This window comes from Lissotriton vulgaris, chromosome 1_2 (genome assembly GCF_964263255.1).
Source record: "Lissotriton vulgaris chromosome 1_2, aLisVul1.2, whole genome shotgun sequence".
Lineage (NCBI taxonomy): Eukaryota > Metazoa > Chordata > Amphibia > Caudata > Salamandridae > Lissotriton > Lissotriton vulgaris.
The window spans coordinates 42,626,117-42,638,224 of NC_141686.1; the positions used below are offsets into that span (position 1 = coordinate 42,626,117).

General features: G+C 43.9%; 1 protein-coding gene across 1 annotated transcript in view; it reads left to right on the top strand.

The window, feature by feature from the left end:
* CAPRIN2 (caprin family member 2) overlaps nt 1–12,108 on the top strand; it is a 682,604-nt gene that overhangs the window by 282,463 nt on the left and 388,033 nt on the right. The window contains exons 12-14 of the mRNA XM_086952790.1: nt 2,498–2,629; nt 7,941–8,016; nt 8,202–8,248. Coding sequence (XP_086808916.1) covers nt 2,498–2,629; nt 7,941–8,016; nt 8,202–8,248 — 255 coding nt within the window. The remainder of the gene's footprint in view (nt 1–2,497; nt 2,630–7,940; nt 8,017–8,201; nt 8,249–12,108) is intronic.

Sequence of the window (12,108 nt, forward strand, 5' to 3'; positions counted from 1 at the left end):
GTTCTACACGCCGACCCGCCAGCTCCGCTCCGCCAGCCTCGCCCTCGCCACCGTCCCACGGATCCGCAAAACCACCACCGGAGGAAGATCCTTCACCTACCCGGCGGCCAAGACCTGGAACACCCTCCTCACCCACCTACGACTCACCCAGGACCATCTCTCCTTCAGGAAGCAACTAAAGACCTGGCTTTTCGAGCAGTAGCAGCCCCCCTCCTCAGCACCTTGAGACCCTAGTGGGTGAGTAGGCGCTTTACAAATACTCTTGATTGATTGGTTGATTGCTGTGAACCGTTTATTCGTGTGAGCACATGTGGGCATTGAATCCAAGGTCAAGCGCCTACTTCGGCACATATAAACAAAAAAAAATCTATTTACATTTTAAACCTAATTTTTGATGGACACTTTTAACTGCAGATTCCTCTGTTTTGACCTACCCTGAAAGTGATATCGAAGCAGCATTTAAGGCCCACCAATGCGTGCTGATGTCAGTACTTTGAGAGTCGTAGCCCACTCCCAAACTTTTACTTAGTCTCTGACCATGTTTTTGTTCCAAAATTCTTTCTCCAGTGTCCAGGTGCCCACCGAAAACCATAGGGTTTGAGCCTAATAGGGACCGGCACGAACAGGTTTTTCTGACCGACCCCTAGGAGGTCGGTCTCTTGTATGTAGGGTTGTCGTACAACTCTAGGCATAAACCAACTGCGCAGTGATAAATCCTAGGGTGACCTGAGAGTGCAAATCTGAATGTTGTCTTCGAACACTGAAGAAAGGTGCCTAACGCCTGCTCCAGCTTGAAGTTGATGGTGGGAACCCACAATTGCTAGAATTTGATGTTGGGGACCCACTCCTACTTTATAGGCCGTGCCCTTGAAAGATCCTCCTCACATTCAAAATGGTGCCAGAGGATGACTGAATTATTTTTGTCAGACTCTGAGGCAAATCCACCCCAACCGAAGTCACTTCCTATACATGTTCTGGCACAACCAGTCGAAACTATTCTGATTCAGTCAAGTTACTATTGCCCAAGATTCTCCCTCAAGCACTACACAATCCTTTTTGGCTCAAATTCAGTACTTTGTCAACTTAGTCTGTATAATGGCAACGCAGAAGAATGGTAGTACACATCTCAGTACTACAATTACAACCTTCCAATGGACCTGCAAGAGGCCAGTGACTTGGACACCTCTTCTGATGGTCTGATTGATCCATGCCTGGCCCCTCAACAGAAGAATCTGCTTCATTCACTGTAGTCATCTGGCTTGCAGATGAAGTTCTTTACTTGCGGATATATCTATTGAGGTCAGAACTAGCATACTGATTGGGATTCTGCAGCCCGGACAGATTTCCTTCCGAACGGCTCCTCCTTTTTAATGAGGTTGACGGTCATGCTAATGGGCATTGCTTTTGTCTACCGGTAATTGGGTTTGATAACTGCTGTAGACCTGCCAAGGTGACCCTGCCTTCTTATAGCATTCTTTGCCTGAGAGCCTTTTGTTCCAGGCCTCTACTAGTAGGTTAAATATGAACCTGCCCGGGGCCCCGGTATGCCTTTGCAATGGGCACTGAGTACCCTATCCAGCAAACTGAAGGGCTGCCCACCTGATTTACAGTCTGCACACCTAAAGTAGGTCCGTGACCGAGCCTACTCTGGCTCAATCACTGACATACTCTTCCAAGTGCCCGACTGTCTTATATGTGAACCTCTGATGGCCCATATTCTGTCTGCTGGTGTTTTTTTTCCCTGGTTAGTCACCACCATTGACAATAAAAACAAAAAAAATCCCAAACCATGAAACCACACCAATGGTGGGAGTGGGGGGGGAGGGGGGAGGCATTTGTTTACTTTGTTACAAAATAAACTCCTGCATTAGAAGTTTCTTTTTGGAAAAAGTAAAACGTTGAAGAATTTTACCAGGAGGTCCTGTATGAAAAAGCCGTCCAAACTTTTATATCATTGATAGGACTTCATGATGGTAGTTCCTGCCAACATGTGGAGCTGTCCAGAGGGCTGGTGGACAACTCTAATTCGGTAGGCGGAGAACCCTCTGCATGGCGGGAGTAAAGTACTCTGCCATACTGACTGACTTACCACATCCTGTCAAAATCTAAATGAGCCCTATATGATGGAGGGTGCAAGTATTGTAAGCATTCCAAGCAAAATTCTATTTTGCCCTGCGGATGGAAAGTAGTAGTTAATGGGCTTAATTCAAGAATTTTGCAACACTGCTAGGTACCACTCTAGGAATGCTGCCTTGCCTTACGGATTTGCTTGCTGTGTTGGTGGTAGCACTAAGTTGGACACAAGCATTGCCTTGATGGGAGTATTCGGTCAGTGTTTTAAATAACTTCTTGAAGTATTAATCAAGAACGTGTGCAAGAGAGATAGTGAATAACCAGGATGTGCATTTTGAGTCAACCGTTTGCATTTCTAAACCTGCATTTGCATTTTTCAAACTGCATTCATTAGTGGGTACACTTTTTTCTTTTTTCTGTCCAGTCTGCAAAAAGTGTTCATCAGGCAGCTGCGGAATTTTGCTCCACTTCTAGTCTTCCAGATGACCCTGTATTAAGAAGACAAAAACTTCAGGATCTGATGACACAAATACAAGGAACATATCATTTTATGCAAGTATGTTTATTTTATTGTTTATAGGAAAGTATCTGTTCTGGGATGCACTGCAGCAGTTCGATCTGTGATGCCTCCCAAAAGGAGTATGTTTTAAGACAGTATGTGCATGCTTCATGTTTGTAAGAAGTTGTTAAAGTTTGCCCAAAAGGTTGCACACCCCTTTCAAGTTGCCATTTTAGCATGCTTGGACACCAGGACACCCAGACTGAACTCAGAACTGTTCTGTTGCACGTAGGTGACTAGCTCACAGCTGTGGCAGGCTGGGTTTGCACTCTTGCTACAAGCTTCCTGATTGGATGGAAAGCAGAATACAGGCCGTGGGCATATAATTCCGTTCATCTCGTCACTGCATCCAACAAGATGGATTACAGGAGTGGTTAGTCGTTTTTCAGATTAGCAAGATTCAGTTGCTTTTGTCTTTGTTCATTAGTCAAGTGTAAATAGTGAGTTTGGTGATGTTGCTACAGTTTTGAATGTTGGTAATGATTGCTACGCAGTTCTAGCGGTCATGGGCTAATGTGCTTATGGGGGAAATAGAAGGCTGGTATCTGTAGGAAGATGCCTGCTATGAACCTCTTTATATTCCTCTTGCCATGCAAATGATATTCGCTCTTAGCCTGAACCACTTTGCATGCTCCCTTACCAGAATATTAATTGCTGAGTGGTGAAGTATTTTCCAAGGAACATAAAAGCAAAAAACTTAAATCATTGCCACAATTTATGTTGTGGTGTTCAAAAGCGAATGTGTTTGACCCATAGTGGCGTATATTGCTTAGGGCTTTTTCAAGGCTGTATGCTGGTAGAGAATTTCATCTGATCGGGACATCTAGCTTCAGATTCCTTAACTTGGACTCCTTACCTTCGAATTCTTCCCAGGTGCCAGACTGGATCCAGAAACTTTTCCAGCCGAACCCCTACGTGCTGGTAGATGGTGTTCTGCGATGCCGTAGCTATGCCATCCACTGGATGTGACCTCAACAGAGTTCCATATAAACCCTTCCTAGACGTGCTGACGTAAGATTCTTATTTTCCACGCTACAACATGGCTCCCGAGAAGTGGTGCCCCTGGCAGTTTTTTTTTTTTTGGCCTATGTTTTTCATCACGAACAGTGTGCTTTCTATGCCTGCTGGTTTTAAACCTTGTGGGTCTTATGCTTGACTGTCTGCCGCGGATCCTCATTCTGTCTGTGGTGCGTGGGTTAGCACCACGACTCCGAGGAGCGCGACGCTGGTCAACAATTGCAGCTGAAGGTGCTGCGAGGGCGACTGATGAAGCTCCCGTCTGCTTAATTGTCGTAACCCTCCAAGTCTCATCAACATCGGTCTCCTTCCTGCTGTACGATCCGCTAATGGAGCGTTCCAGGAGCCATTCCCGTGGACGTCACTCCAGGTCGGCGTCCCGCGGTAAAGTCTTGTAAGAGGTCAAAGCCGCAGCATACCTTGGCTTTGTCTCCTCACAATGTGGTTTCCCACAGCTCCTCTCACCTTCAGACATGCAAGAATCACTTCTGCCCCTCCCTGTCATTACTGGAGCCAAAGAATCTGACCCAAATGAGATTATTGTGCTCTCCACGCTGCTGTCTTTGGGTCTTCACCTTTCCCTGGAGTGCCTTCGGGCCCTAAAGAGGTGATGGGTGCCTTGACTGGGCCCATGCCGGTGGGTTCACCCTTTGCTGCAGTGAAGCCCTTTTCTTTATAGACACTGGTGCACAGCCCTTCAAAGTTCACACCTGCGGTGCTGATCGACTTGGCGCCAGTGCATGGCTCTTCGGAACTCGCTCCTGCAGCTTTGACCTCACCTCATTCTGACCACGGTGCCGTCTGTGACTTCTGATGTCCTTCTACTGTCTTCTCCTGATTTCGGTGTGACATCGGATCAGCGTCGATCAATGTTCAGTGCAGAGCCAAATGCATCATGTTTCTGCGTAACTTTCACATGAACAATATCTGGAAGATGATTATGAAGGGGTTGGATTTATACAGCCATATCTGCAAATCCCCCTAAGGCGAATAGTTGACTAGGTGAAGCAAGCGGGTTAGAGTCTTCCCCTACCTCTGGCCTTCTTTCTCCTCCTGGCGTAGCTACGGAGGCCAGCTCTTCTTTCGCGGACATGTTGGAGAGGGTGGCTGTGATTTTAGACTTCTCTTCATTTGCTAACAGTCTTCTGACCCCCTTATTGGGATTCTTCATCCGGGCCAAACCGGTGTTAAGCAGGTGCTACCCTTTTGTGAGGCACTAAAATGATAATTTGGCTGGTGCTTGGGCTAAACCTGATACTGGTGCTCATGTAGACCGCTTTATTGCCCACAAGCACCGTCGTGACCCCACCGATCCCAGCTTGTCTCCTCTGCCACTTGACACGCTGCAGTTTTGTGGTACAGGACGCTACAGGTTCCCATGTTTTGGATTGTCTTCCTTATACTCTGACAGATTCCCAGAGACCGTACTCTAGTGGAAAACATTTCTCTTCCACCAGTGCTGCTTCCATTCCTTTAACCCATCTTGCGTCCTTGGATGTTTTTCTCTTTCCTTATAGGATTAGTTGGCACAGCTGTTGCCATTACTCCCGGATGCTAATTGGAATGATCCGGCCCAGTTGATTTCGAAAGGCTCCCCCACATTTAGTGTGGAATGGACACCACCTATTTGGCTGGCCGTTCCATGGCTTCTTCAGTGACATTGTGCCTGTGGGCTTGGCTTCGTACCACTGGGTTTTCGGAGGCAGCCCAATCCTTTTGATGGCCTCCATTAATTTGTTGCCCATGCCAACACTGCTTTGTGCCATTTTTGAGACATTCAGGGTAGTGCAGACCCTTAGCTCAGATAGATTACCTCTGTAACCTGCTCCTAGGGCGCTTGTGATAGGCATATTGTCATATTTGCTATCCCTTAAGGGATCCTGTTGCTTTTATTCCCCTTGGGGAAGTTTCTGTACAGTTTGGTGAGATGCCACTACTGGTGCATTGTTAGTCTCTTCCGATTCTCTCAGGGAGCACCGTTTGTTAAAGCAATTTCCATTGGAGCAGTGAAACATCTGGTATGGTCTCCACTTGTTAATCCACGTTCTGGGCTTGACCAGTGATTTCCATTGAGACATCCTTTTCTCTTGCATCCCCATTTTTTTCAGCAACCTTTCTTCAGCAGAGTGCACTTTTGATACATTATGGTGCATATGTCTAGTTCGCATTCTTTATGGTGTGGTCATGCAGAGAGTCTCAAATTGTCGCTCTTTTTACAATCAACCTTGTGTCCTTGTTGACTCTTTCCATCAGGTCTTAAGTACAGTTGTTATATATATGCGACATATTGCTATGGTATTGAATTCTAAGGTATGGAATCTGCGACTAGATGTCAGATAAGTTAGTTGCATTCAGCAACGTGTTATCTGGTAGAAAGGTAGTCTAGGCACAGATTCCTTACTGACCCACCCACCCTCCCCATTCTGCAAACGTTTTTCTCCTTACCTACAAGATCCTTTTATTTAGTATATTGCCACTTACAGTGGTTAATTAAAAGATGTACCGATCTTTTTGACACTGTTTACATATGGTGACTCCACGTTTTTCGGGCGGAAACTAGTCCCAGTAGAAGCTGATGTCCGCACATCAGGGAAGGGCTTATATGGACTCCATCAGTGTCTCGTTTGGTGGACGAAATCACTATGAAGTTGCACAACACCCTCTACCAAAGCGCAGAGGTTATGCTGGTTAATTTTCCGGATCCAGCCTCGCGCTTGGGGAGAATTCGAAGGTAAGGAATCTGCAGCTAGACTGTCTCAACCAGATAAGGCAGTACCGTAGGTAAGTAACTTGTTCATTAGGTCTTGATGTAGTTATGTATGACTAACAAGTGTTAATGACGCATTTTAGTGGGAAAAGTCGTTCTGAGGTCCACATGTGAGCTGTTCTTTCAAGATCTCTTACAAGGATTAACCCCTCCCATGCTCATGACGAGCTGAGCTCGTCATGAGCCACTGCGCTCCGGTGCTCATGACGAGCTCAGCTCGTCATGGCCCGTGGAACGCTCGGGTGCGGGGAGAATTCCCCTGCTATGCTGAACGTTCCACGGGAGCCAATGCACCTGTGACGAGCTCCGCTTGGCACAGGAGCCCCGTGCCTCATGTCGAGCTGAGCTAATAATGAGCATGCGGGCGCTGTGCGCGCCCCCGTTCTCCCCAGCACAGTGGGGAAATAACCCCCGCAGCGAAGGGGTTAAAATCCTTTTTTGGAAAATTAGGTAGAAGACAGTTTAATTTACTTCTGAAACCATGGAACAGTATCACTTGAGGAAATCCAATCCAATATTCAAGGTGATACCAGTGCCCTGCCTGAAGTTGTAATTTTGTAGAATGGCCAAACTGCAGAGTATGAAATAAGTAGTTTGTGGTGAGTGTACACTGAAGGAAGATGTTTGTCATGGATCTAACAAATTACTGTGGGCAGAGGGGAGGAAAACTCAAGAGTAGTTATTCCCTAACCTATGACTCTGACAACTAGTACTCCAGGTGTGACTGGTATGATGGGAAAATGTATGTGTTCAAGTATGAAGGAAAAGTGAATTCCTTCCCGTCTAAGGAAAGAACCTTTCCTTCATAGTTGAGTATATAGCTTCTTCAATATTTACAGTTATACCTATAGTACTAGTTACAAGGTCCTAGATCCAATACATTTCATGTGACAAGATTTCACTTGACAGTAACTTATCACCATTTCTCAAGTCACAGTAGATGATTATTGGTGGTCTTGATTTTGCCATATGAGCATGCCATGCTGAATGCAAATTGAAATTGGCACCTTCAGCGGGAAACATTTATTTCTAGACATGGTACTATTTTTAAACACAATGCTTACAAAAGCTGTTGATGCTTTCACTATGTTGAACTGAGGAAGCTCTTAAATCTAGCTATTTCATTGAGGCAGCAGAAGGCTATGAGCTCCGATTTCATGACAGTCTAGATCAAAAATTGCCTTTTTGAAGTCCTTCTATACTCTGTTTTATGACAAAGTAATATTTTCCATTAAGTGAAATTTCCACGTTGCTTGAGTCAGATACCAAATGCATGCAATGTCTGTCCTTCTGTGCCACGGTGAGCTGTGCAAGCTCCTTTCCCTGAAATTTGTTCACTTTTATGGAGTCACGTTTTTAGATACCTAACGTCTTTTACCTGATACTAATGAAGAGCTCATGGATTTTGAACCAGTAGCATTTGACATTTGAATGTGATATGCAGCTTTCAGTTTAAGAAAATACTGTACGATTTAAATCACTAATATTATTGGTGCCATATTTTGTTTTAAAAATAAAATGCAGGAGTCCATTCTGGATTTTGAAATACTTTCACAAAATGCTACTGCCTCATCGCTGCAGATATTAGCAAGTCCTCCTGGTAAGTGTGCTTTATATTGCCAACTAAAGAACCATCTTTGTTTGTTGACAATGTGACTAATGAGCTAAATGCAATGTATCCTGCTGTGAGTTGGCATCACTGCTTAGGCAAGTGCTTTTTAAACTTCATTGTACATGCCTGTTCTTCCTGATCCGTAAATCATTTTCTTTCTGTCGTTCCTAAAGATGAAAAACAGGCGACCCAGTGTGTGTCTTCACTGCAATCTGAGCAGGTAAGCCCCATACCCTGGGCTTGGTGCCTAATTTTCCTTAACAGTGGAAGCTTTCTTTCTGTGGAGGTAGGGTAAATGAGTTTTCCTTTTGTATACGTTTCAGATTCCAAATACATTTGTTTTTATTTTGTCATGGGCTTCGTTTCAGGTCTTGACCCTCTACCTCCATAGAAAACCTTTTATATAGGTAATTACTTCTGTAGACCATTGGAGAAGGGACACCTAGATGTATTGAAGGCATATAGTGATAGCGTTCCTTCAGGTTATACATGAATGGCATCTCAAATACACTCGCACTGTAGACAGTTTAACTCAAGGGCCATCTTAAAACCTTCACCGACCTAGAGAAGGAGCTTTGTGGATAGCAATCTGAAAAGCTCGACTTGCTGTCACCTGTGGGTCATAGTGGCAGGGTATTACAGAAACCATGCTAACTCAACCGCAGTCTCAGTGTTTCATTCTAAATTCGTGGTAGCATTCTGGAGAGTATCTGAAACTTGGCACAATCTTATCAGTGAGTTACACATGCAAGTGGCCATCCTTTCCATGGAGGTAAAAGTGGATTCAGCGGTAACTCAGTAGTATTCCGAAGGCTCTTAGTCTTTGTCCACATCCAAAAGAAATTAACTTACCTTAAAACAATACCTTTAAATTCTTTGCTGGTTTTGAGAAGGGATACTTTCTGAACAAACCATTAAAATTTGCTCGGCCATGTTTTTAAGCATGTTTACTGGAGCTGTATATGCCTCAGTTTCAGAAGGGGTTCTAATTTGTCAGTGATCTCTTGTCAAATTAAACCTTGGTTTATGCTTACCATAACTGAATGGGTCATGTATATTGCACGTCTGCTTGCATGAAAGTTTGGTTTTGACAGCCGGTAACTTGGATGTTTTCGTATGAATTGATTTTTTTATTTTTTTTATTTTTTTTTTTTTACTGTAGTGTCAGATCCTCTGAATGTGTGGTTTTGTTTCTTCTGGACTTCTTCCCCTTAACGAGCAGGGGCTCTTGCAGTTTACTCTGTAGCTCTTGGATCGTGGAAATGAAACAATTCTCCATCTCTAACAAACTATATATACACAATAGTGAAATATGAAGCTAGTTTCCATGGACAAGGCTATGTATCAACATATATCTGCACTGGATCGTTGTTTGTTGGGTGCTGCTTTGTGGAACTTGACGCTTGAATGCATTATGCAATTTCCTGTTAGTATGAGTAATGGATAGGATGTGGCTAGCTAGCTATGGCGGCAACTTCAAATCTGGGGAATCTGGTTCGAGTCTCTGCAGTGACGCTCAATATCCTATGATGCTGGGCAAATCACATAATCTTCCCCGTGCCTAAGAAAACTGAATGGGTCCTTGTGTAACGTAACTGGTGATCTTGTAAAGTGCTCTGATACCTTCGGGTCAAGTTTGCAATTTATAAAACTCAGGCGGTAAAGCTTAGTACAGTGAGTTTACTGTTCACTCACTGGACATGCACTTGTTGGAGTTTGCTGTGTCTTGCTTTGTGTATTTTTATGTGGATTTAGAAGTAATACAGGGTTAAGATACAAACAAAATCCTGTCTTATCTCTATGCTCTGAAGTCTTGCATCTTCAGAGCCTAGAGTACAATTTTGATTTCATGATGTTTATCCATTTCCCTTTTGATGTAATTGCTTTGAGTTGTAATTTTACTTTCAATTTACAGCTTTTAGGGCCAGATGTATAAAAATATTTTCCCAAAACTGCTTGATTAATCTGGCCCTTAGTGAATAAACAAGTTACCTAGAAACTCTGTTCCTCCAAAAGAATCCCAGAATGCTTCAGGATCTTGAGATTAACTATTTTCAGAGTATTGTACAATTTTATTATCTCGAGGTTCGTCTTGGTTTCCTTTTTGTTTTGAGCTAACTGATTTCATATTTGTTGAGTGACTTTCTTTTTCCCGGAAGAGTCTGCTTTTCTTCGTCTGGGGTTTTTGTTTTGATCTTAATGTTTTTTAGTGTTCATTGAAAATTAGCATATCCATAAAGTGTTGCACTTTGAGAGAAGTCTATGTAAAATAACAGGAGCCCCCTGGTGCAAATAGCAATCCTGGGTCAGGGTAGAGAATGTATGTAAGCAAAAATTCCCAGGCATGCACAAACGTGACTAGCAGGTACACATGTAGATAGAATTAGCTACAATAACATTAGACAAAACTGCTTTTTCCAGTACAATTAGTTTTAATTATTCAAATATTCATAAAAAGTTCATATGATAAAAATGTATTACAATGTTCAGAGTCAATGCAAACTTCATTGTAATTATACATGGTCTAATAGTGATAAAATTTCATTAAACATTATAAAAAAGAAGGCCAGCAACCCCTGACACTCTTGTTGCTTTTTTGCCACTGGATAATCTGATAAAGGACTGTAGAGTATATGGGTTAATAACCAGATTCTTTACTGGTAACCCTCATTATTGAAGTCTGCTTTGTCAGTCTGCACTGAAATAAGCCTGGGAATTGTGTATTTTCCTACGAAATACATTTGAGCTACATGTTTTAACACTACCTAAGGTGATTCACTTTTGCTATAGATAACCTGCTACTTTTCTCTGAACAAGTACCGATCTGTATACTAGCTGTTGCGACCTAGTGATAGTTAAGGGTGGATATGCAAGAATGGCTGGTAGGAAGGCAGGAAAATTAACCGATTATTGCGAACTGAATTCTTCCTCCTCAAAATTCCTAATGCATTAAGGATGATTTCAAGCTGTAACTCTATTCAACAACTGTTTAACATGGCCAGCTAGACACAAAAATACTGCCATAATGTGAATTATCTTCCTATTCCTCAGTTTAGTGAGCAACTGTATACTTTCACTTAGGGTTCCATAACAGTAGACCTTCAAGCCCAGGCAGTGCCAGAAGGTTTTATGATAGATGAGCTTGATTTAAAAGCCTGGTTTTGAGATTTTCTCAATGAAAGGGTAAAGTTATGACTGTTTTAGATAGAAAATTCCATAGCCTGGCAAAGCATATTGAGAAGTTGCAGTCACCAATTCTGCCTATGAACTTTGGGACCACTAGTAAGTTGGCTGTGGAAGAACAGCTGTTGCCTGGTTGGTACAACACGTACCTGCTTGTGAGTGCTTCCTTTCCCCGACGGTCAGGGACTCTAGAAGAAATGGACACCAGCATGGGGACAGATGAAGATTTTACCAACTCTACTACGACTTCCCCCCTCCATTCCCCCCGGGCATTTCATGAGGCGCAGCTGACTCCTTAGCTGCAGAAGTCTGAGATTGCCTGCGACGCTGAGGACGAGAAGACCGTTGCAGGTTGGAGATCAGGGGTGGTGAGCCATGGAGGTAACCGGACCCCGACAGTGGCACACTTGCTGAGTGGAGGATACTGCAGGCTGCAGAGGGCTGGGTGTTGTCCCGGGTGCCCTGCTAGCTTGGATCTGGGCCAACCCGGGCCTACCAGATCTTGGCGGCAGTAGACGTTGGACCAGAGACTGACCGGTTGTGTGATACGATTGCAGGTAAGTGCAGCGGAATCCCTGGACATACTTCCAGCCCAACCAGTCACCATCTTGAGAACCAGATGGACTTGGTGCTCAATCACGCAATAAATATTGGCTACACCTAGGGCCAATGATGCCTGCAAGGGGCACCCTGGCCCTCAATATTGCTTGACAGGTACCAATACTCTTCCCAGGCTGTGGGGGGTCTCGCTGCTTTTGAGGACACGTTTCTCATGGACAAGATAGTCAGCACATGGATCCTGCATAATTTTTTGTGACACTGTGTGACCTGAGTGAGCCCTCAGAGATCCTGATTGTACACATTATGGCATGATCAGTCACAACTGTAAACCTACAT